Source organism: Phascolarctos cinereus, unplaced genomic scaffold, assembly GCF_003287225.1.
Source record: "Phascolarctos cinereus isolate Bilbo 61053 unplaced genomic scaffold, phaCin_HiC Scaffold_726;HRSCAF=1367, whole genome shotgun sequence".
Classification (NCBI taxonomy): Eukaryota; Metazoa; Chordata; class Mammalia; order Diprotodontia; family Phascolarctidae; genus Phascolarctos; species Phascolarctos cinereus.
This window is the reverse complement of record NW_027556098.1, coordinates 40,460,671-40,488,128: the sequence shown is the minus strand read 5'-3', so window position 1 is coordinate 40,488,128 and position 27,458 is coordinate 40,460,671. Positions and strand designations below refer to the sequence as shown.

Genomic DNA, 27,458 nt, shown 5'->3' with positions numbered 1-27,458 from the left:
CATATAGAAGTCCTAGAATACACTTTTGGAATTCTGGATAAATGAATTTCAGTGACATTTAAACATGAATAAAATGTGATAAAATATTTCCAGTTTTCTATTGACATTGATCATATTCTACACAAGAATTTTCACATAACAGAAACACAAATAAATATTTTGATTGTGTGAGCTCTTACAGGAGTCTCCCTGATATCCATGGGCAGTTTAGAGTACTTTGTTTTTAAGCAGTTTCTGTTCTTTGTCCTTCATTCTCAAAAAAGACGATGACATCAGGGAGGTGATGCCATAACATGCAAGTGAATTGGATTTAAGTGAGGAAGGGCTGAGCAAAATCATTTTCTGTGAGCAAACCTCACTTTCTCCTCCAGAGCCATCTGGGTCCAGTGGTGAGATATAGATCAGGACAACTAGAAATGGATCTCAAGGCAGTTTCTGTAGTGGAAAAAGGAAGCACATTGCCCCACACCTGATCCCTCTATTATACAATGACTGTCTTTGTGGAAAGGGAACTTGTTTTCTTCTTCTGAGAAGATCAATAAGTAGACTTTATCTTGAAGATTTACATGGGATTAACTTGGGGGTGAGGCAGAGCTGGAAAAATAGCCGAAAAAATAATCTGGCTTCCTAGTTTGTAAGGTACATGTATACATACACATATGCATGTATGCTCCCCCTAAAAAATAAAGGCCTTCAGTGAGATCACTGAAAAGATATTTCATGTATCTTAGGCCATCACTGTTCCAGAAATTCAGCAATTATCATGCTTAGTCAGAGCATGGCTTTGGTAGTCTCAAATTCAGGGTGATCCTGTCAGTGGTATTCTTTTTCTCTAAAAGTATTTATTATGGAAATCTCACTTTGGTTTGGCTGGTGCTCAGAAGGAGGTAACTTCCAAGTCTGGAAATATCCATTTCTCAAGCTTTCCACTTGATCAGTACTTAGAAAACAAAATTATAAGGAGTAGAAGGTAGTAAGGGACTCAAGGTACAAATCCAGAGTTAACCAAGGCATGGGCATATCATTCAATCAATTAGTTTATGGTTTATAGATGGTAGGATCTTTGTTGTCTTGTTTCTTTGACATTTTCCTTAAGCAGAGAAGATATCTCCTTTTATGAACAAAGAATAGGCAGATTAAAAATTTTGATTACATGAAGTTTAAAAGTTTTGTACAAATGAGTCCAGTGCAGTTAAAATTATAAGGGAAACAGTTGACTGAGAAAAGATATATAAAGTACTGATTCAAATTTATAAGCCATTCATAAATTATAAATGGTCAAAAGATAAAATTGCTCAGGTTTCAAAGGAAAAAAATATCTGAGCTAATGATAACCATGTGGAAAAAAAATCCTACAAATCACTAATAATTACAGAAATTCAGATTAAAGCAACTGTTGGGTTCCTTTTAGATTGCTAAAAGATGACAAAAAGGAGAAATGACAAATTTTTGAGGAATTATGAGGAAACAGGCATACTAATGTACTGTTGGTGTAGCTGTGACTTGGTTCAGTCGTTCTGGAAACTCTGCCTCCCAAAGCTATCAAACAGAACGTACTCATTGATACAACTATTATGCTCGTACCCCAAAGAGATCAAAGAATGAGGAAAAGGACCCATGCAAACTAAAATTTTTACATTCAATCTTTTTCTACTGGGAAAAAAATGGAAATTAAGGTGATATCCACAGATTGGGGGATGGATAAACTATGGCATACAAATGAAATGGAATGTTATTGTATCATAATAAATTATTAAATGGAAACTTTAAGAGCAAACTGAGAAGACTTATGTAAACACAGAACAGTGGGCAGAACTAGACAGCAATTTATAAAATGATGTTATAAAGAAAAACAACTTTGAAAGATGAGAACCCTGAAAAATGCAAATGATCAAGCATAAGTCCAGAGGACTGAGAATCAAGCACACTAGGCACCTCTCTGGCCAGAGAGGTGAGAGATGTAAAGGGAGGACTGCGACATTCATTTTTTGATATGGCCAATGTGAAAATTTGTTTTGCTTTAAATGTACATCTTTATTATGCAGGTTATCTTTTCTCATTTGTTTATTGGTGAGAAGGGAAAATGGGAGAGAAAATAATTGCTTGTTAATAGGGGAAATAGTGAAATGATTTTTTTTAATTTTAAGAAGAAACTCCCCTCAGTAACTTGTATACTGTTTATATATATATATACATATATATATATATTATATATATATATATGTTTATATATATACATATATATATATTATATACATATATATATATACACATATATATATATATATGTATATATATATATATATATATATGGAGAGAGAGAAAGAGAGAGTTCTCTGTTACTGGTGAACTAATATGGTTTCTTGTTTTTTTCCTTCCTTTCAAATTACAGCTTTATATTCTTCCTATATTGGGAATTGACTCAAATTATGAATGTTACCGATTTGGTATCTCATCTTCTGCTGATGCTCTCGTAATTGGTGCTACAGTTATGGAAGGTTTCTATGTTGTGTTTGACAGAGCTCGGAAGAGGATAGGATTTGCGTTGAGTCCCTGTGCAGGTAACTCATTCTTGAATTACCTAATTGCTTAAGTTAGTTTTGCCTTCACTAAAAATACTTTCTATAAATTTGCTTATTTGGCAAATTAATACCAAATTATTTTGATAATACTATTTTACAGCATAGTTGAACATCTTAGACTTCTTCTTGAATCAACTTGCAGTTGATTTTTTTTGACCAAGTGTAGGTTTTCTCATACCTATCTCTTAAATTTTACATTTGTAAAATTTGGTTTTAACCAATTGTTCTATAATGTCAAGATCTTTTTAGTTACTGATTCTTCCAAAAGTTATGTTTTCTGAGAATATAGAGAAGAAGAAAAGTAGTTGTTGAGACAAGGGAGAAGAACGGGCATACATATTCACTTGCCTCGGGGATAATAATGAAGCACTTCTAATATCAAGTCATTTACACTAACCCTGGTTCAATTATGAAGTGTCTATTCAAGGCTATTCACTGTGCTAAAACATCAGGGATGTAAAGGTAAAGGTGAAAGAACCCCAACCCTGAAGAATCTTATGTTCTAACAGGGGAAATATGCATATACAGGATTATACAAGCTACTATGTATGTGTGTGTGTGTGCATGTGTGTGTGTGTGTTTGTGTATCTACTGTAAAGCAGATCCAAGATGACGTTAGAGAGAAAAACACTAGCGGCAACTAGGTGGTGCAGTGGATAGAGCACCAGCCCTGAAGTCAGGAGGACCTGAGTTCAAATCCAGCCTCAGACCAAACACTTGACAATTACCAGCTGTGTGACCCTGGGCAAGTCACTTAACCCCAATTGCCTTTAAAAAAATAATAAAACACTAGCAAATGAGGGGACCATGAACGACCTCTTGGCAAAGGTGATGCTTGATCTGGTTATTAAAGGAAACCAGGGGTTCTCTCAGTTGGGGGATCATTCTAGGGATGAAGCACAGCCCCTAAAAAGGGACATAAAATACAAAGGAATATTATATAGGAGGAATAGCAAGTTAGGTCAGTATGATTGAACCATAGAATGCTTGTAGAGGAATAATGATTTAAGAAGTCTAGAAAGGTAGTAAGGGACCAGGTTGAAAAGGCATTTAAATGTTAAACACATTTTATACATGATTATAAAGTTAATAAATGAAGGTTAATGAATGGGAGAGGGGAAAGTGATTTGGTCAGACTTGTGCTTTAGGAAAGTCACATTTTGGCACCTTTGTGGAGGATGATTCAGAGTTGGGTGGTATCTGTGCATATGAAGAGAAGGAGATGTATGTGGAGGATATTATGGAGATAAAGATTTGGCAGTGGGATAACAGTTAGGAGGTAAGGATGACACCAAGGCAATGCCTTCAGCAATAATTGCGAGGTGTAGAGCAATGGGAGATGAGTTTGTGGGAACAGAAAATGAGTTCTGATTTCAACATGTTGAGTTTTACATGTTTCTATAGGGCCTTCATTCCAAAATGTCTAATAAGCAATTTGTGGTATGGGACTGGAGAGCAGAAGAGAGAACAGGGCAAGATAAATAGACCTGGGAGTCATTTTCATAGAAATAATATATGAACTCGTGGGAGCAGATAAGATTACCAAGTGAGAGAGTGTAGAGAGAAGAGGGCTCAAAGAAGAGTCTTGCTGATATACTCACAGTTAATCAGAAGGGACTTAGGAATGACTAGACAGTTCAGAGGGAAAACCAGAAAAGAGTAGTGTCACCAAGGTCCAAAGAGAGAAAAAGAGGGTGCCATCTTTGGTGTGAAATGCTACAGAGAGATCAAGATGAATGAAGATTAGGAAGAAACCACTAGACGGGGGAGGCAAATTATGGATTATACAAAGCAGGGATAGTAGGACCTACTGAGTGCTTTTTTAAGGATGGGAAGGCTTGAGCATATTTGTAGGTAGCAACAATAAAGAAATTTGTAGACATAAAGAGATTAAAGATTAGAGAGAAAGATGAGTGATGATAATAGTAGAAATCTTTTTGAAAGATGAAAGAGGGTAATATCAAGGATCTATGTAGAGGAATTGACCTTAGGGAGAAGTGCCACTTCTTTCTTGATCAGAGGCTAAAGTAAAGAAGGAAATCATATTTGAGAGTAAGGGGAATGTCAACAGTTTGCTCAATGAAAACATAGTGAATAGCCTCAATTTTCATGGCAGAATGTAAGATGATATCCTCAGCTATAAGGGTGCCAAGACAAAGTTGTGTAGAAGACTTGATGAAAAAAGAGATTTGAAATGCCAAGTATGGTAAGTTAAATAGAGAGTCACAGTTAAGGAGGAGTAAAAAGATGACTTGGTAAAGTGAAGGACCAATTGAAATTAGATAAACAATAAATTCATCAAAGTTGCTGTATATGAAATAAATCTACAAAAATCATAAACATTCCTCAACAGGAAGAGGTAGAAAGAAAAATTCCATTCAAAATAGTTACAGATTGTATAAAGTACATCTCTCTACCAAGATACCTATTCCAAATATATAAAAGAAATTATAGTATACTTGATTTTATGAATATAGACTTACAACCAGAAATTGATTGTTCTTGGTTGGACCATGCAAATATAATAAAAATGACAATGCTCCCTAAATTTTTTTTTGCTTATTCAATACCACACCAATCAAATTATCAAAGGACTTATAGAGTTGGAAAAAAGAGCAATAAAATTTGTCTGGAGGAACAAAACATTAATATTCCCAGGGGAAATAATAAAAAAAAAATCAAAGAAAAATGCCTCACAGTACAAAATCTCAAACTATACTACAAAGCAATAATCATGAAAATGACTTGGTATTGGTTATAAAATAGAATGCTGATTAGTGGGTTAGATTAGGTAGAGAACATAAAAAGAAAATGAACCTGGTAACCTAGTATTCAGTAAACCCAAACTCCCTCCCCTCCACTATTGGGATAAAGACAATTGCCAGCAGTTAGGTTTAAATGAATATCTCACCCGACGTACCAATATAAGCTCAAATATGTGCATGCCTTAACCAGAAGGAGTGGCAATCTAAACAGATTAGGGGAAAAATGTAGAAATTACCTTTTTGATTTATGACTAGGTGAAGAATTAATAACCAAAGAAGAGTTAGAGAAAATTATACAAGATAAAATAGACAGTTTTGACTACATATTGTTTATAATTTCACAGACAAAACCAATTCAACTAAAATTAAAAAGGAAACAGTTAACTGAGAAAATCCATAGCATTTCTTTTATAAAGTTCTCTTATTGAAGATATAAAAGGCACTGGTTCAAACTTATTAGACTAAGAACAGCTGTTCTCCATAAGTTAAGGGTCAAAGGATATAAAAAGTCAGTTTAAAAAATTGAGTTTTTTACATTCTTTTGGTTTTAAATTTTAAGTTATTAGTTCCCTCTTACCACCTGTCCCACCCACTGAAAAGGTAAGCAATATGATATCAATTATACATGTAAAATCAGGCAAAACATATTTACATATTATCCATGTTTCCAAAAAAGCAAGAAAATAAAGTGAGAAAATTATACTTTGATTTTCACTCAGAGTTCATCAATTCTGTCTCTGGAGGTGGGTGGCATTTTTTCATCATAAGTCCTTTGGAATTGTCTTAGATCCTGGTACTGATCGGAGTAACCAAGTTTTCACAGTTAATTATCGTTACCACATTGCTGTTGGTATGCACAATGATTTCCCAATTCTTCTCACTTCACTTTGTGTCTGTTCATACAAATTTTGTCATGTTTTCCTCAAACCACCCCCTCATTATTTCTTATAGCACAATAGTACTCCATCACAATTATATGTTACAACTTGTTTGGCCATTTCCCAATTGATGAGCATCCCCTTGATTTCTAACTCTTTGCTCCATGAAAAGAGCTGCTATAAATATTTTTGTACATATAAGTCCTTTTCTTTCTACTTTGATCTTTTCTTTTTGGGATATAGATCTATTAGTGGCATTGTTGGGCCAAGTATATGCAGTTTTATAGCCCTTTGGTCATAGTTCCAAATTGTCCATTAGAATATTTGGAGCAATTCACTACTCTACCAATAGTTCATTATTGTACCTATTTTTCACTTATCCCTTACAGCATTTGTCATTTCTGGTAAGTATGAGCTGGTACCTCATAGTTGTTCTTCCCTTTTTAAACCATTCTGATGAAAATGAGGTTCAAGTATTGCCTGCCACTTGTCTCATTTTCCCCTTTATTATAAAAGCTCTTTATTGCATGACTCTTTTCCAGCATAATTGACTTACACCCATATTTTATGTCTGTGTAAACTCCTTTTAACTACTGTAATAATGGTAAAGTTCTTAGAAGTGACATGAATCATCTTCCAATATAGGAATATATAGCTTATTCCTATATAGTTAAACTTTATTGTTTCCCTTATGATAACTCTTTCATGTTTACCTTTTTCTTGAGTCTTCTGTTTGCATTTTAGATTTTCTATTCAACCCTGGTCTTTTCATCAGGAATGCTTGAATGTCTTTTGTTTTATTAAATATCCATTTTTCCCCTGAAGGGTTACACTTAGTTTTTCTGGGTAGGTTATTCTTGATTGTAATCATAGATCCTTTGTCTTCCAGAATATCATATTCCAATCCCTTTGCTTCCCTATTTTAGAAGCTGCTAAATCTTTCTGTTTCAAATGTGTCTCTTACAAAGAACAAAGTGATGGATTCTGGTTTCTAATCCATTCTATTGATTCCATTTTATAGGTAAGCTCATTCCGTTCACATTCATAATCATGATTACTATTTCCCTCCCTCCCATATTCTTCTATTTTTTCCTCTCTCTTTTTATCCCATCCCTCCTCAAAAGTCTTTTTTGCTTCTAATCACTGCCTCCCTTAATCTACCTGTACCTTTTATTCCCATCCCCCCATTCTTTGTCCCTTTCTCCTCTATTTCTCTACTGGGGTAAGTTACATTTCTATCTATATACTATTGAATGTGTGGAAGTCTACAAGTTTTTGGTACTTCCAAGAAGATGTACAGCAGTTTGAAAAAAATCCATTGTATCGGTAATCATATTTTTTAAATGCTCTAAATCAAAGATGTCAAACACACAGCCAGCAGCACTCCCAATGTAATTGGAAAACATTTAACAAAATTAATAAAAATACAATAACACATTGATAATATTACATTTCAAAAACTAAGTCAATATGTGACCTACAGAGATTTTTATGTAGAGATTAGTGACCTCATTTCTATTTAAGTCTGACACCACTGTTCTAAATTACAGATAATTAAAAGTGAGATTCTACTTCCCATTAGCTTGGTAAAAATGACAATAAAGGAAAAGGATATGGTTATTGAAGGAGCTATGGACAAACAGGCAGTCTTGGTGGACCTGTGTATTGGTCTAGCCATTCTGAAAAGCAATTTAGAACTATAAACACAAAGTCACTAAATTGTGTACACCCTTTCACCCAATGATACCATTATTAAACCTGTACCCTAAAAAGATAATTGAAATAGGAAATTAGTATATATGTGCAAAAATATCTATAGCAACTTTTTTTGTAGTAGCAAAGAACTGATACCAGGGATGCCTCCTATTGAACAAATGTCTAAAAATTATGGTAAATTAATTTAATGGAATGTTATTGCACCCTAAGAAATCATGAAAAAGATGGTTTCTAAGAAACCTGGGAAGATTTGAATGAATTGTGAAGTGACTACTACTAGGAGAAATGACAACAACATAAAGAAAAACAACTTTAAAAGTCTTGAGAACTCTGTTCAATGCAATGATCAATCATTATTGAAGAGTAATGATGATGAAGCTCATTGCCCACCTCTTGACAGAGAAGTGATGGACTCCAGATATCAAAATGAGACATATATTTTCACATGCTAATGTAGAAATTTGTTACATTGACATTTTTTTCTTTTCTCACTTGGGTTAGGAGAAATTTCTTTATATGAGAAAGAAAGAAAGGAAAGAAGGAGCATTTTTAATGGAGAAAAGAGAACCATTTCTATTTTTAGTGAAAAAAAGAAAAGTAGGAAGGCCAGATAAATAGAGTAGCTTTGAATGCTACATAGGTTGATCTTATATACTTTTTAAAAATGCAGTTTCATGTACAAATGCTAATTGTATTTCCCATTTAAATGCAGAATGAAATAAATAACCTCATTTTGTCCTCTGCTTCCTCTTTTCTTTATGAGACATTCCTACTCATAATTGCCAATGACCTTCTTTTTAGGATTTTATAGATGAGTTTATATCCTTAACCCAGTTCTGCCTCTTTTACGTCAAACTCTTTCTGACAAGCCAGATTTTTGCTGATTAAGGAAATTGTCCTCTTGTGGCAATTAATTTAAACTTCATGATGAAATTCTGATCAGTGTCAACATAATTTCTGTTGCCTATTTCATATTTTTATTTTAATAAGTTAGGATTGATGTCTTCTAAATTACATTTCATAACTTCTTGTTATTGTCAACCTTTCATCTTATTTTTAAATATATGTTATAACCTTAGCATTGAGGAATCTATCTTACTGTGTACTCACAGCAACCTAGCTTTATCTTTTGTCCACTGTCAGATTCAAAAACAATTCCCCCCACCATAATAATATTTGCTGTCTGTTAAATATTATTTGATTTTTTTTGCAATGTTTGCCATATCCGATGCCTATCAATTCTTTTCTGGAATAAAACATTCATTATGTAATAGTGATAGTGCTACTACTAGAGAATTAGAGATAGTGGTAATAGTAATAGTAGATGTAATAGTAAGAAACTTAAATGTAATTTACAGGCCTTTGGTTCCTGTCATTCCTTCTTCCCAGCAAATCATGCTTTCCCACATATTTCTTACCATCTTAATCTTTTCCCACCTTTGCACTGAAGTCAGCAACTATCAGTATATTTTTATTTACTTTGAAGAGTCTTTTCAGGTTATTTGTATAATTTCTCTATATCTCCATCCATCTTCTGCAGCTCATCTTTTGGCATAAGCTAGAAATATTCTCATGGTGTCCTTGTCCTGCAAATATTTATAATTAGTACCCCCAATAAGTGATGACTATTAAATACCCCATAAAATGCTTGTTTTTACCTTTGGGTGTATAATAAAACTTACTCCATCATCTCCTTTCCTTGCCTCTCCAAGAAATACTTGTGAGATATCCTTCCATATACTTACAACATCTTTCTTCTGTTTTCATTTATAGCAACAATGTCAAGATTGATAAATTCAACTTCTATGTCTATTCAGCCATTGGACAAGCATCTCATATTTTTGCTACCAATAATTAAAATTTTGTGGAAGGTCTGATAACTGCACCCTCTTTCCCCTTTTACATAACTCTGCCACCATCAATACAAAATTGAAAGGGATATTTTAAATTTTCTTTTTTTTTCATGTGTTGCCTTGTGTGGGAGGCCAAATCCTTATGGAAAATCTCTAAGTCCTTATAAACTTTAAGGATCAGTATATATAGAGGCTTGCCTCCGGATAAAACACTCCCATGACTCTTGCCCTAGCTCTGTTTGTTATGGTTTGTTGATTCTAAATTCTTACTCATGCCCAGCCTTGAGACCAGGTGGCTGACTTGGGTAGATAATACTAAGAACTGGGCAGGAAAACCATAGATAGGAAATCTGGCATTAAAACTACTTTCTCATGAGAAAATGAGGATCTTTAGCTGCTTAGATTGTTTATGTTATTAATTAGCGCTTGTAGATCATTTCTCATGGTACAAAGCTCTTTCCTATAGTATATAATCATGTAACACCTGAAAATAAACTAGTCTTATGAGCATCAGTCTCAGACTCGCCCAGCCCAACTTTTCTTTTTCCAGTTCCTCTTCCCCTTTTTCTTTCACCACTCTGTTGTACATTCATGCCAGCTGCTGGCAGCCTTGGTCAAAAAAAAAAAATGTCATCACCTAGTGGTCTGTCTACTGATGATATGCCTCTCTGTATTTAATTAGGTTGTTCCTTGGACAACAGATTCAATCTATTGCTGGAGCCATACTCCAAGCATTTCTTGCCAGAGCTTGCACTCCACTGGCATAACCTTCAAGAACCTAGGTTCACATCTGAGCCATAGTAATGTATTCAAGTAGATCTTTGTGAAGAACATATCTTCATACGTGGGGAGGTGGGGAAGGGAGGATGTTAATATATATGCTTCTAAGTTCAATTTATTTCAATACTTAGTTTTCATGGCTGTCATAACTGAAAGATCTCTGCACAAATCATTGTTTATTTTTCAATCCTACCAATTATACCAAGGTTTTTGTTGAAATTTACCTGTTTTATATTTAACAAATTGGTTCAAAACCTCCAAAATTTTTCATTTCTATGATTTTTAAACAAATAAGACAATTGTATGTACAAAGAACTACTAAACAACCAACTCATATTTTTTAAAACTTATGCAGAAATGTAAGATAACAGCATGGCACAGTGAAAAACAGTGTCATGAATATTAAAGGTCAGAATGAGCGTAAGCTAGCAAAGAAAGTTTGGGACAGCAAAAAGGGTGAGTGACATGTTTAAAGCTCTATTGGAGAAATAAGTAAAACTAGAGAAGGGATTTTGGCCTATGTTAAGGCCTAAGAAGATTATAGGTAACCCTGCATTAACCCTGGTCAGACCTAATCTATACTTCTCTATTCAGTTTCGGATGTCACTTTAGAAAGAACCTTCATACACTGTAGTGCATTATAACTTTATGGTGCATCCTTTTATACATACAAAGCATTTATCCATTTGGAACTTATCTTGGTGTATAAGATGTTGATCTAAACCTAATTCCTACCAAACTACATTCCAGTTTTTCCGAACTTCTTTGTCAAATAATATATCCTTGCCCCAGAAGTTGGGATTTTTAGATTTATGAAACACTATACTTAATTACCTTTGTTTCTGTATATTGTGTGCTCCAACTGTTTGACTCATCAACTTCTCAATGCTTTAACCTACCAATTATTTTTACTAATCATCATTTTGTAAAATAGTTTGAGATCTGCTCCTACTGGGCCCTCTTACTTTCCACTGTTTTTTTTTTTCATTTTTCCCTTGACATTCTTGACCTTTCTTTCCTCCCAATAAATTTGTTAATATTTTTGAAGCTCTATAATGTAATCGTTTCATAGTTCAAATGCTATCTTTGGACATATAAATTAACTTAGGTATATTGTCATTTTTATTATATCAGCACAGTCCAACTGCAAGCAGTTAATTGCCCTTCAATTATTCAGGGTAATATGTCTGTAAAGAATATGTTGTGATCATATTTGTTTAGTTTCTGTGTGTACCATCGTAAGTGGATTACTAAGTGTTTTATACATTGTTTAGTTATTTTCAATGGAATTTCTCTTTTTGACTCTTCCTGCTGGGTTTTCTTGATAATGCTTTTTAAAACCTAATAATTTGTGGAGGTTGATTTTTCTAACCTATTACTTTGCTAAAAATGCAGTTAATTTTTCTATTGACTCCTTAGACTTCTCTAAGTACACCAGCATCTCATCTGTGAAAAGTGATCCTCTTACTTCCTCTTTGTCTATGCTTCTTCCCTCAAATCATTTTTGTCTTATGATCACTATATCTAGCATTTCTAGCATGATGTCAAAAAACAGTCATGAAAATGTGTACCCATTGTGTGGGCAACAATTGAGTCAATCAATCCCTCGATCTTCTTAAAGTAGCTAACAAAGGTGCTACACCCTGATACTTTAACCAGGTGAAAACAATTATATTGGTTCAATTAATTAAGTTACTTAGCCTAGGTATGAAAAATCATAGATCATTTTAAAAAAAACAATTGAAAACCATTGGATGAAATAGACTGATTGCGCATGATGTATATCTGGATTAGTTGAGGAGACTTGGTTATGCCCTGTGGGGTATAACTTGCATTCAGTAGAATATCTGGCATGTTAATGGTGGATACCATTGAAACCAAACTGCTGATAAAGAATCAACTGGGCTGAGGGTAGAAGGAGAAGAATCCTGACCTCAAGTTTCAATCCCACTTTTACCCCTGTTTAATGTAGTATGACTTTGCAGACTTCAGAGGTAATTCAGACTTTTCATCATTGTCCTAGAAGTGTTCCCAGAATAGTGACTGGTAAAAACATGGGAAGTCAACCATAAACTAGACACACTAAGGAAAGGAAACCTTGAGACTCTATAAGGAGCCAAAAAAAAAAAGCTGCACTGTATCTATGGGAAAATTCATGAGTATTCCTTAAAGGAGAGAAAAGGACTTCTAGGAACAAAAGATATGATATAATCTTGTTGCCACATGTGCTCTCTAAGACTGAGTCTACTTTTCTCTGACCTCTGTATTTACTGGTGGGAAACTGTCACATTTTTTTTTTGGCATAGAGAAATATTTTGTACCAGTAGCATTTAATAAATATCCCCCTTCTAAAGGCCAAATAATTATAGCTAATTAATTGATATATAATGATAATCATTGAGGAAAGCATGCTAGTAAGGGTTTATGACATACTACATTAGAAATTGATATCCAACCCTTCTGGATCCCCTAGAATCCTAAAAGAGACATAGAAGATACCCTTGGCAAACTCAGCTTTCCAATGAAGCAATCAAGTTAGTTTTAGACCATGTGCTATACTTGTTTTATTCTTGAACTTACTGAATTATTGAATAATGTAAGGTCTGGAATTCCCCTGGCTGGGGAAAACCTGTACCTCTCCCATAACTATGGGATTAGTTTGATACCAAAGAAAGAGGCCAAGGGGCTCCAGATTGATTATAGGAATTTAATCAATCATTATGAATACTTACAAACAGGGGCAATCTGGGGCAACTGCCAGACAATTCAATGGATCCCTGAAAAAAATCCCCAAAAATTCCGATGTTAATTGCAGAAATCAGACAAAAGGAAAAGGATCCACAGGGAGCTTCACTTCAGATCGGTGGATTTTTTTTTCTGCTTAGTTAATGTTTTGGCTAATATTTTACTTTATACTTAGTATTGAACTTGGTTCCCAGACATCCACGAGTTTACTCAGCACTGTTGGATAAATGGCCAAGCCCTCTAGGTTGGGTGTTGGTCACAATACCTAAGTTACAACTCAGTGTCTGAGTTATGATTCAGTAAATAAGTTATTATTGTTAACAAGTCACCATGTCTGGACTTCCATCTGTTACGGAATTTAAGTTAATGGCTTTCACTTCTTACTGTGTATTATGGCATTTTCCCAATAGGAACCCCACAAATAGTTTGGGGACATTGCTTTATGAGATTAATATTTGTTTCAGAAACTAAAATTAAAGAACTATTTTAGAGACCATTATTTCTCCACTTTATAGTCCTTTCCAAATAAGTCTTCAGGAATTCAATCAATAGTTCCTACAATACAAAAAAGGAAAAAAAAGACCATAGGTCCAGTGTTTGATATATAGAATTCAAAAGAATCTACCAACCTTATTTTAAGCATGAATTTCAACTTCTTGGATTTCTAAGAAGCCTTTATCAAGTATAAAGTAAGACAATTTGATTTTAAACTTTTCTTCCTCTACTTCTATACTGTAAAGCTTGTGGTAAATGTCATATGCCTCTACTTCGGCAGGGTGGTTTAGTTTTAGATTCCCAGTGAAGTGTTATTTTTATAAAATTTTGACTTCCAAATTTTTCTCCCTCCATCACTTCCCATACACCCTCCCCAAGACAGTAAGCCATCTGATATAGGTTATCTATGTGAAATCATGTTAAATATATTTCCACATTAATCATGTTGTGAAAGAAACAGAGCAAAAGGAAAAAAAAAACCAGGAAAAAAAAACAAAGAAAGTGAAAATAGTATGCTTTGATCTGCATTCAGATCCATCAGTTCTTTCTCTGGAAGTGAATAGAATTTTCCATCTGAGTCTTTTGAATTGTCTTGGATCATTGCATTTCTGAGAGGAGCTAAGTCTATCATAGTTGATAACCACACAATGTTGTTCTAACTGTGTACAGTGTTCTTCTGGTTGTGCTCACTTCATTCAGCATCTGTTCATACAAGTCTTTACAGGTTTTTCTGAAACCATTATGCTCATCATTTCTTAATAGCATAATAGTATTCCATTACATTCATATACCACAATTTGTTCAGTCATTCCCCAATTGATGGGCCTCCCTCAATTTCCAATTCTTTGCCACCACAAAAAGAGCTGCCATAAATATTTTTTTACACTTAGGTCTTTTTCCCTTTTTAATTTTTTTTAAAATTTACAGAATAAAACAAGCATCTCCATAACATAATACAATATAAAAAAAAAGATTGCATGCAAGTCTACTATACACAAATTGCTATTCCTTTCAAATATACAACAAAATTATCACGTAAAATTCCTTTTTTTCTTCCCTTACCTCACTGAACCCTAGAGATCACTACCATTAGATCCAAATAGAGGTGTGTGTGTATGTCTGTGTGTAGAATTATTCTATACATACTTCTATGTGTCACTTCTTTCCCTGGATACAGATAGCATCTTTCTTCATATGTCCTTTACAGTCAATTTAGGTATTTATAATAATCAAATAACGTATTCACTCAAAGTTGTTCTTAAAACAATATTGCTATTAATGTATACAATGTTCTTTTGGTTCTGCTCATTTCACTGTTCATTACTTCATGCAAGTATTTCCCTGTTTTTCTAAGATCATCGAGCTAATCATTTCTTGTAGCACAGTAGTATTCCATCGCAATCATATACCACAACTTGGTTAGCCATTCTCCAGTTGATAAGCAACCCTGCAATTTCCAGCTCTTTGCCACCACAAACAGAGCTGCTGTAAACATTTTAGAATACATATAGCTTATTTTCCTTTTCCCTTAATTATCTTTGTAAATAGACCAATTAGTGGTATTGCTGGGTCAAAGGGTATGGGTAGTTTAATAAGTCTTCGGGCATAATTCCAGATTTATCTCCAAAATGATTGGATCATTTCACAATTCAACCAACAATGAACATGTCCTAATTTTTCTATATCTCCTCCAACATTTGTCACTTTCTCCTTCAAACATTTTAGCCAATCTGGCAGGTGTAAAATAACATTTCAAGGTTGTTTTAATTTGCATTTCTCTAATCAATAATGATTTAGAGCATTTTTCATATGACTAGAAATTGTTTTGATTTCTTCATTGGAAAAATGCCTGTTGCTATCCTCTGACCATTTATCAATTGGGAAGTTCTTTATAAATTTTAGATACAAGACCTTTATCTGATAAACTGTCTGTAAAAATATTTTTCCCAATTTTCTGTTTTCCTTCTGATCTTGACTATGTTTGTTTAATTTGTACAAAAACTTTTTAATTTAATGTAATCAAAATTATCCATTTTACACCTAATTTTGCTATCTTTTATTTATTCATAAATTGTTCTCTTGTCGATAAGTCTGATAAATAGTATGTTTTATGTTCTAACTTTCTTATAAAAATCTCTCTTTATGTCTAGGTCATGTATTCATTTTGACCTTATCTTGGTAAATGGAGTAAGATATTGGTTTATGCCCAGTTATTTTGACTATTTTCCTACTTCCCCTCTCTTTTCACCCTATCTCTGTTATCTTATCTTCTCCCCTTTCCTTTTGTTCCTTATTTTACCCATGCCTCTAAAAGTCCCTCCATTCTCTATTGTTATCTTATCTATTCATCCCACTCTCCTAATTTTAATCTATAAACCCCACTAAAAGTCCCTCCTTTACCATATCCCCCAGTTTTCTCACATCTCTAAAAGTTTAGAACACTTCTAAAACTCTTCAGATATAGATATAGATATATACATATATATTATTTCTTTAACCCAGATGAAAGTAAGTAAGATTCCAATATTACCTGCCAGGTTTTGTGAAATCCTGATTGTTTGTCTGCACTATTTAAATTGTTTTTTATTCCTTGTTGCTTGCAATATTTTCCCTTTAACCTGGCAGTTTTGAAACTTGGCTATGACATTCCTGTAAATTTTCTTCCTAGAATCTCTTCCAGGTGGTAATCCATGGTGATCTTTTTCTACTTTACCTTCTTGTTCTAGAACTTCCAGGCAAATTTTCTTAATAATTTCGTATTATATTCTATCCAGATTCTTTTTTATCATCACTTTCAGGTAATCCAGCAATTCTTATATTGTTTCTCTTTGATCTTTTGTCCAGATCAGTTGTTTTTCTAATGAGATATTTCAGATCCTCTTCTTTATTTTTCTAGTTTTGTGACATCTTGATGTCTTATAATGTCTTTCTATTCCACTTGACAGATTCTAGTGTTCAAAGAGTTATTTTCTTCCTGAAGATTTTGTATCTCTTTTTCTAATTGGTTAGCTTTCTTTTCATAATTTTCTTGAATTGCTTTTTATTCTAATTTTTCCTCATTTTCTCTTATTTTACTTTTTTTTTTACTTTTTCCTTTTTTATGATCTCTTTGGGATAAAGACCTAGTAGTGGTATTGCTGGATCAAAGAGTATGCACACTTTGATTGTCCTTTGGGCATAGTTACAAATTGCTTACTAGAATGGTTGGGTCAGTTCACAACTCCACCAACAATGATTGGTGTCCCAATTTTCCCATATCTTCTCCAATATTTATCATTTCCTTTTCTGTCATATTGGCCAATCTGACAGGTATGAGGTGGTGCCTCAGAATTGTTTTAATTTACATTTATCTAATGAATAGTGATTTAGAACATTTTTTCACATAAATTGTTTTCATTTCTTCATTGGAAAACTTCCTTTTCACATTCTTTGACCATTTATCAGTTGGGGAATGACTTGTATTCCTATAAATTTGATTCATTTCTCTATATATGTGAGAAATGAGGCCTTTATAAGAAATACTTTTTGTAAAAATAATTTCCCTGCTTTCTGCTTTCCTTCTAATCTTAGTTGCATTGGATTTATTTTTGCAAAAACTTTTTAATTTAATGTAATCAAAATTATCCATTTTGTATTTCATATTATTCTCTATATCTTATTTGGAAATAAATATTTCCCTTCTCCATAGATCTTATAGGTAAGCTGTTCTTTGCTATCCCAATTTGCTTATGATAGCTCTCCTTATGTCTAAATCATGTACCCATTTTGACCTTATCTTGGTCTAGCTATGCCATATGTATACCTAGTTTCTGCATGACTATTTTGCAGTTTTCCCAGAAGTTTTCGTCAAATAGTAAGTTCTTATTGCATAAACTGGAGTCTTTGGGTTTATAAAATGGTAGATTACTAGTCATTTACTATTGTGCCTTTTGTACCTAATCTATGTCATTGATCCACCACTCTACTTCTTAGCCAGTACCAAATATTTTTATTATTGCTGCTTTATAATACAGTTTCAGATTTATTATGGCTAAGCCACCTTCCCTTGTATTTTTCCTTTAATTCCCTTGATATTCTTGACTGTTTGTTCTTCCAGATGAATTTTGTTGTTATTTTTTTCTAGCTCTATCAAATAATTTGTGGTTGTTTGGCATGGCACTGATTACATAAATTAATTTAATTAGAATGAGTGCTATATTTTGTAAAAAAACAAAAGTTTTTTTTCTGTATCTATTGAGATAATCATATGATTTCTGTTGGTTTTTTATTAATATGATCAATTATGCTGATAGTTTTCCAAATATTGAACCAGCCCTGCATTCCTGGTATAAATCCCACCTGTTCATATCCTGAAGATAAATTGCTGTGATCTCTTTGCTAATATTTTATTTAAAATTTTTGCATCACTATTCATTAGGGAAATTGGTCTATAACTTTCTTTCTATGTTTTGAATCTTCCTAGCACTATATTTTGTAATTAAAGGAATTTAGTAGGATTCCTTCTTCATCTATTTTTCCAAATATTTTATATAGTATTAGAATTCATTGTTCTTTAAATGTTTGGTAGAATTCACTTGTAAATATATCTGGCCCTGGAGATTTTTTTTTCTTAGATACTTCATTGATGACTTGTTTAGTTTATTTTTTTCTAAAATAGGGTTATTTAATTATTTTAATTTCCTCTTCTGTTAATTTGGGCAGTTTGTATTTTTTGTAAATGTTCATCCATTTCAATTAGATTGCCAGATTTATTGGCATTCAATTGGGCACAATACCTCCTAATTATTGCTTTAATTTCCTCTTCATTGGTGGTGAGTTCAGCCTTTTCATTTTTGATACTGGTAATTTGGTTTTCCTCTTTCTTTTTTTTTTAAATCAAACTAACCATGGGTTTTTCATAAAAACTAATAAATAATTTTATTTATTAGTTCATTAGTTTTCTTACTTTCAATTTTATTAATCTCACCTTTGATTTTCAGGATTTCTAATTTGGTGTTTAATAGGGTATTTTGAATTTGTTCTTTCTCTAGCCTTTTTGTTGTATGCCCGGCTCATTTATCTGCTCTTTCTCTTATCAATGTAAGCATTTAGAGATATAAAATTTCTCCTAAGTACTGTTTTTGCTGCATCCCATAAATTTTAGTATGTTGTGTCATTATTGTCATTGTCTTTAAGGAAACCATTGATTATTTCTGTGATTTGTTGCCTGACCCATTCATTCTTTAGAATTAGATTATTTAGTTTCCAATTAACTTTTAAGCTTTCCATGACCCCTTATTACATGTAATTTTTATTGCATCATGATCTGAAAAGGACACACTTAACATTTTTGCCTTTCTGCATTTGCTTGTGAGGTTTTTATGACTTAATACATGGTAAGCTTTTGTGTAGGTGCAATGTACTGCTGAGAAAAAAGTTTTATTCGTTTCTATCCCCATTCAGTTTTCTATGGAGGTCTATCATATCTAACTTTTCTAAAATTCTATTCACTTCCTTAACTTCTTTCTTGTTTATTTTGTGCTTAAATTTTTCTAGTTCTGAGAGGGGGAGGTTGAGGTTCCCCACTAGTATGGTTTTACTGTCAATTTCCTTCTATAACTTCTTTAACTTCTTTAGAAATTTCGATGCTATACCCTTTGGTACATATATATATATATTTTTTAGTATTGATATTACTTCATTGTCTGTGGTACCTTTTAGCCTTTCCTTGTCTCTTTTAATTAGATCTATTTTACTTTTGCTTTGTCTGAGATCATGATTGCTACACCTGCTTTTTTTTTTACTTCAGCTGAAGCATAATATATTCTGCTCCTACTTTTACCTTTACTTTCTGTGTGTCTCTTTATTTCAAATGTGTTTCTTGTAAACAACATTTTGTAAGATTCTGGGTTTCGATCCACTCTGCTGTCTGCTTCCATTTTGGGGGGGGTGGGGCAGGCAATGGGGCTAATGACTTGCCCAGGGTCACACAGCTAGTAAGTGTCAAGTGACTGAGGACAAATTTGAACTCAGGTCCTCCTGACTCCAGGGCTGGTGCTCTATCCATTGCACCACCTAGCTGCCCTAAGTCTGCTTCCATTTTATGGGGCAGTTCATCCCATTTGTATTCACAGTTATGATTATTAACTATGTATTTCCTTCCGTCCTATTTTTCCCCTGTTTATACTTTTTTCTCTCTCTCCTCTCACCCTGTCCTTCCTCACCAGTATTTTGCTTCTGTCTACCACGTCACTCAATCTGCCCTCCCTTCTATCAGGCCGTCCTTTTCTTTTGCTTTCCCCTCCTACTTCCCTATAAGATTTCTATACCCAACTGAGTGTGTATATTACTCCGTCTTTGAGCCAAATCTGATAAGATGAAGGTTCAAACAATGCTGATCCCCTCCCTTCTTTCCCTCTACTAAAATAGGTGTACTGCACCCTCTTCATGTAATATAATTTACTCCATTCTGCCTCCCCTTCCCTCTTCTCCCAGTACAATCCTTTTTTTTTCCAACCACTTTTTTTGTATCATCACATCAAAATCAACTTATATTCTTACTATCTATGTATATTCCATCTAACTGCCCTAATAGAGATAAAGTTCTTAAGAGTTAAAGTATCTTCCTATGTAGGGATGTAAACAGGTTAACTTCATTGAATAACATAGGTTTTTTTTTTCTTTCTTGTTTATCTTTTTTCCTGTTTACTCTTGAGTCTTGTATTTGAAGATAAAATTTTCTGTTTAGCTCTGATCTTTTCATCAGGGAAGTTTCCTGGTCCTCTATTTCATTGACCATCCATGTTTTTTCTCCTGAAAGATTATGCTCAATTTTTCTGGGTAGTTGAACTTTGGTTGTGATCCAAGTTCTTTTGCACTCCAGAATATCATATTGCAAGCCCTCCAGTCCTTTAATGTATAAACTGCTAAGTCCTGTGTGATCCTGACTACGGCTCCTTGATATGTGAATTGTTTCTTTCTGGCTGCATGTAATATTTTCTCCTTGACCTGATAGTTCTAGAATTTGGCTACAATATTCCTTGGAGTTTTCATTTTGGGATCTCTTTCAAGAGGTAATCAGTGGATTCTATCAGTTACTATTTTACCCTCTGGTTCTAGGATATCAGGGCAGTTTTCCTTGATAATTTCTTGAAAGATGCTGTCCAGGCTCTTTATTTTTATCATGGCTTTCAAGTAGTCCAATAATGCTTAAATTATGTCTCCTGGATCTATTTTCCAGGTCAGCTGCTTTTCCAATGAGATATTTTACATTTTCTTCTATTTTTTCATTCTCATGATTTAGTCTGACTGATTCTTGATGTCTTATACAGTCATTAGCTTCCAGTTGCCCAATTCTAATTTTTAAGGAATTATTTTCTTCGGTTAGCTTTTGTACTTCCTTTTCCATTTAGCCAATTCTGCTTTATAAGGAGTTATTTTCTTCAATTTTTATGCTCCGTTTTCTAAGCTGTTGACTCTTTTTCTCATTATTCTCCTGCATGACTCTCATTTATTTTCCCAATTTTTCCTCTAGCTCTCTTTGGGCTTGAGACCAATTCACATTCCCCTTTAAGGCTTCACATGTAGGCATGTTGACATTGTTGTCCTCTTCTGAATTTGTATTTTGATTTTCCCCATTGCCATAGTAGCTTTCTATGGTCAGAGCTTTTTTGTTTGTTTTTTGCTCATTTTGCAGCCTATTTTGTGACTTTTGAAAGGTCAGCCCTGCTCCTGGGGTGCAGGGGTACTGTCCCAAGCTTCTTTTGTTTGGAGCAAGGGGCCTGGCCACTGGCTTTCTGTGCAGGTGGCTCTAGGTGTTGTGACTTGCCCACCTGTTTGCTAGGGGTTCCAGGGATGGCAGTTTGCCTGCTGCACTGGGCTGGAAGCCTCATGGCTAATCTGCTGTGCCACTGGCCTGCTAAGCCAGGACTGCAGAGCCTTAGTTGCTAATCTGTGCTGTGGCAAAGAGCCTCCCATTGGCTTGCCCAGATCCTGCCTGCACTACATTGCACTGCCCTTTTACCTAAGTGAGACAGACCTACCCTACAATTCTCCTAAGTTATCTTGGGTTAGAAAATTGTTTCATCCCATCTTTTTGTGGGTTCTGTCATTCTAGAATTCATTTAGAGGTGTTTCCAGGAAAACTAGGGAGAATTTAGGCAACTTCCTGGTTTTTCTTGGCCATCTTGGCTCCTCCTCCTAGGGTGTTGCTATTGAGCAAACCCTAGTTCCTAAACTATAAGTCCTGGGTTTTTTATTCCCAATTCAATTCTCATACCTGTTGGGAGATCTAGAACTGAGTCTATTTCCATCTAGTCCAACCCTATTACATCCTTATTCTAAGAAACCACAAGATTGCTTTCATGACTAACTTTGAGCTTTCAGTCTACTAAACTTACCTATTAATGTGACATTAAAAGAATATTCAGAAATAGGTCATTTCACTTAGTAATTTCCATTTCACCTGTCCATGATAATAGGTAAATAACAGTTTAATGGAAAGGTAAAGAAAAGGAAGAAATTAAGAACAGACAATCCTCTGAATAATTACTTAATAAATAATAGAATGTTGGCTACTGACCTCAAAGTTCCCTATCATGTCTAAATCAATATTGTTATATTATAAGAAACATCCCATTGTCTTTTATCCTGAAAATATAAACTTTTATGATGTTATAAACTTATTTGTTCTTTCTCTTTCTAGAAGTTGATGGTGTTCCAGTATCTGCGATTTCAGGACCTTTCTCAACAGAGGATATAGCAAGCAGTTGTATCCCTGGTTCACCTTCAAAAGAACCCATTTTGTGGATTGTCTCATATGCTCTTATGAGTTTGTGTGGAATTATCTTCCTCATATTAATCTCACTGATGTTTCCATTCTGTTGTCTGCATTCCTCTCATGATCCTAATTTAGTCAATGATGAATCATGTCTAGTACAGCATCGCTGGAAATAACCATCTTGATCCAGACCCAAGGAATTTGGGAGTCTACTATTAACAGTTTAAGTGAAAAATGAAACAACAAGGACTACAAGCCAACGTTTTCTCCTATATACATTATAGTGTCAAATCATTGGGTTGTTTGTTTTTTGTGCTTTTTTTTTGCTGTATGCCATCCAGATTCCTATGTCTTGAGCCTTCATTTTAAAGTTTCCAATCCTCAAGGGAGGAAAAACTATCCTAAACTAAAATACTGTAATTGTATGTGACTGATTATTCTGTGTAATACTGGATGCCAGAACCTAATGACATGCTTAAAAATGAAAAATAATAATAAGTTCTCTTATACCTCAAAATCGCTTCCAAAATAGAGAATATATCTTCAGATTTCATCTATGAAAGTAAAATAAGAATTTTTTCTTTACTTATATTTATTAGTGATTTTCTTCAATTTTAACATATCTTAGTGTAATGTAAAGATTGATCTTATGATGGCAAGAAAAACTATATGAGTTTACTGAACCTGCTATTCTCTCCATTTTTATAAGTTCACAATAGGCATTTTTATGGCCCTTCTGTATAACTTGGACAAGAATTCTAAAATGCTTAGTTACGTTGTTACCATCACTTGACAACCTTTACTTGTCTGTGTTTTTTAGGATGGTGAGGAACCCTCTTGTCAGTATCACATATACCACATGAATAGAGTTTCTAAACTCTCAATTGTGCCTGCTAGAATACTTCTAAACCAGTCATCATTAAAGACATTTATATTCATTCACATAAAAACATAAAAGACCCTCTTTGTTTCATCTGCTTTTGTTGAGGTATTTCCCTTTTCACAGGCCATCAGAACTGCAGTAACTTTTCATATTTAGATTTCACCTTAATGGGTAAATTCAGTTTCACCTTTTGGCATGGATAGCAGATATTTATGACTAGATTTCAGTGGACTTAGAAGAGAAAGGTGAAAATGAATCAAAGGACAATTTTATCCAGCTTTTAAAACTGTGGAAGTACTACTTCCTGTGCTCAGATACCTCTACATCTATACATGAGGCTTATGCTTTATTATATCTAAGGTATAATGATTCTAGCTTAGCTTGAAATACAATATTCTCTCACTTTGGGGATATTCAATTTTTAGGCAATAAGAAATGGATAGAACTGATATTTTATATGTAACAGGTCTCTTCTTTAAATAGGTAGGAATTGGGAAAATTCTCAACTGCTATTTATTCAATCCTTAGATATGGAGCTGATGGACTTATAAAATATTATGTAATTAGGATTTTGAGTGTTTGAAATAATTGATTTTCAACATTTCCCCTTGCCCCTTCTCTTCGTGTTATGTTATGTCCAGTTATCATTGTCAGCCAAGTGGATATTCTCTGTAATCACTCTGATCCCATGTAAAGTTCCATGTAAATATTTATTTCCTCTGGCCAGAATTTCTTTTGCAGTTATAATAATTCTTATCAACAATCCATACCTTCAACATACCAAGCAATTTCTCACTGACTTGAATGTTATTTCTACATTTTATTTTTTTTGTTTGTTTGTTTGTTTGGTGAGGCAATTGGGGTTAAGTGACTTGCCCAGAGTCACAAGCTAGTGTTATGTGTCTGAAGTCATATTTGAACTCAGGTCTCTTGACTCTAGGGCCAGCGCTCTATCTACTGTGCCACCTAGCTGCCCCTATTTCTACATTTTATGTCTTCACTGATGGAGATCATTCCTGGTGAGGAAACTCCCCACACCAATGCAAATCAGCAATTGTTCTGCAACTTTTAGCTACTTACCTGGGTTGCTAAAAATCTTACTAGACTTGCCTAGGTTTTCATTCAGTCATTACGAATCAGAGGCAGGACTTGAACTTCCAGACTGAGGCAAGTTCTCTGTCTTCTAGATGACCCTGAATGCTCCACTTCTATATGATGATATATATGACCATACAGAACAGCTACCTTAGCCCAGAAGCCTTATTGATATACTGAAGATAGCTCTATTAGATGTGTGTGTGTGTGTTGTGTGTGTATGTATACAGAGAGAGAGAGTGCTCCATTAGCTCTAATTTCTATAAGCAATCGATCAACAACTATTTTTAAAGCACGTAATATGTGCTAGGCATTTCCCTAGACAGCAAAAATGAAACAATCCCTCCTCACAAATAGTTCAGTGAACTCTGTGTTTGGAAAGAGTAAATTCATATTAATTGTAATATAGGCTGGCTACCCAATCCATAAGCTACCTTTTTATCCTCCCCCCCATATAATGTTTTCCTTTTCCTTTTTCTTTTTCTTTTTGGAAAGACGGTGTTATATAGTAAGTATCTAGCTTTGAAGTCAGAAAAAAAAAGTGTTCAAGTATGTAACACATAGTAACTCTGAGACCCTAGGCAAATCGCATAAAACTCTTACTGCCCCAGTAAGTTTTCTAAGACTATATACATTGCAGGATAGTTGCCAGTCCCCATGGTTAAAGGCAGTTTCCTCACCAAACCATCCCCAATTAATTAAATATTTGGCCTAGACAAAAAAAAAAAAGCAAAGAGTTTTATTTAGAGATGAGATGGGGAATATGGCAACTTGCTATTGGAGGAGACTGTGAAATAGGAATTCTAATAAGTCTAAACCCATCATTTTAGTCATAATCCATGTCCAGAAATAATACTTGAGGAAGCCAGTGCCTTTTTTGTCAGTGATATTCCTTGCCACACTTAGCTTTTATTAGTCAATTTTTTAGAGTTCTTCGAACAGGGTATTAGACCCAGAATCTGTAGGAAGTATCCTTTCTTCTTTGCTACTGAAATGTAAATGCCTTTGAAATAATAATAAAAAAAAAAGCCATGACCTGATTAGTTTTACTGTGTATTTCTTTATCAAGATTTATTTTATTTTGTTGGTGCTTAATGCTATTAAAGCAAAATAACTTCTTAGTACCTTAATATACACTACACACTATTTCAATGAAATTGCATTAGTATTCTGTGTTCCACAGTAAACTCCTCTTGTTTACCTTTCATTTAGAATGTCATGATATTTTCACAGAAATATCTGAATTATATAAGTGTAATGGGGACTTGGAATCATACTCACATCACCTAATGTGGAGGTAACTTGCTTTTGGGAGAAGACATCCTATATTTCCCTCCTACAGAGGAGGCAACAGTCTCTTTCTATTGGCTGCTTAGCCAGAACAGATTTCATTTTTAAAAACCACTAGACTGGAACATTCACTGTCTTTCCAATATACTCTTTGCAAGATTCTAGTGAGGGCTACAAAAAGTGGAAGTCATCCACACCACAGGTGCCATAAACCTGGTGGGAGTTGGGGAAGGGGAAAGGACTTCCTTCCCCTGCCCTCCCTTTTGGCCCCATGGCTCTGAGATTTCGGGATTCCAGGTGGGACAATATAAGCAGCCAGTCTACCAAAAATGCGATGACAAATTACACAGGGCAAAATTTCCTTTATATACCTTATAAATGGAATACACACACACACACACACACATAAACGTACACCTACCTTACAAATGGAATCCAAACTTTGAGGAAAAATGATTTCTGCAAAAAGAAAGCAAAACAATGCAAAAAGCTACTGGCAATGCTAACTTCATTAGGCTAACAAATTTATACTTTAGAATGGCAAAAATTCAATTAAGGTTGCTTTGGCAACAATGAAAAAGAATGCTTCAAAGTGTTATAAAGTTTTATTGATCTGATTTATTTAAATTGCAAACATGTTTAGATCACCCCCATTCTGTGAGAATTCTCCTTTACAAAGTAAAACGATTAAGCAAAATTTCATTTCATCTGAAAGTGCACGCAATATCCCACATCTATGGCACCCTGCTCTTCCATCTCTCTATTTTTAAAGTGTTTTTGTTTTAATTAGCAGAAACCTGCTTTCTCTCCCTCTTACCACCCATCTCATTGGGGGAAAAAAAGAGAAAAGAAAAGCAAAATCCTTGCAACAAATATATATATAGTCAGACAAAACAAATCCCCTCATTGTTTACATACAAATATATATGCATATATGTATGTATACATACGTGTGTATATACATACATTTTTTAGAGAGAGCTATATAATAATTATCCTATAAATTTATATATAATTGTTATGATTGAAAATTAAGGTAAACTGAGAAATAATGGTCTGAGCATGATCAATTTATTGATTAGGCTAGCAATAACCAAGAAATTGGGTGTATGGCCTCTCATTAATCAAAGACCTCAAAGTAGGGTTCACTAGCCTTCATAAAGTTTTGGAAAGTACAGAGTTGGGTAGGTGGAGAAGATAATGCAATTGGTTATATGGTAGACAGCAACATGATTGGTTACATCAAGAAAACCAGACTAACACCCATGTGGGGTTAGTAACCACCCCTCTCCAACAATTAAGAAATGTTTATTGTTTTATGGGACCCATCCACATCTTACAATCTTTGCTAGAAGATCAAAACTACCACACCTGTCTCCTTAGAAAAGATTTAAAACTCCACTATTGCACAAGGACAGGCAAGGGCAAATAATATATCTTTTGGCGATTATACCAAGTTAATTTGTAAATTTAAACTAACTCATAACTAAATTTCTGAGCTTAACTTAAGGACATAAAAGTGGCTTGAGGTAGACGCAGATTCAATTATAAAATTAATGGAGCATAAAATCAAATACATTGTAGAATCAATAAAGTAGAAATCAATGCAGTAGAAATT

General features: G+C 34.0%; 1 protein-coding gene across 1 annotated transcript in view; it reads left to right on the top strand.

The window, feature by feature from the left end:
- BACE2 (beta-secretase 2) overlaps window positions 1-25,590 on the top strand; it is a 119,461-nt gene extending 93,871 nt beyond the window's left edge. The window contains exons 8-9 of the mRNA XM_020976257.2: window positions 2,393-2,561; window positions 22,498-25,590. Of these exons, the coding sequence (XP_020831916.1) occupies window positions 2,393-2,561; window positions 22,498-22,748 (420 nt within the window). The 3' untranslated portion in view covers window positions 22,749-25,590. The remainder of the gene's footprint in view (window positions 1-2,392; window positions 2,562-22,497) is intronic.
- Window positions 25,591-27,458: the final 1,868 nt, after the last annotated feature.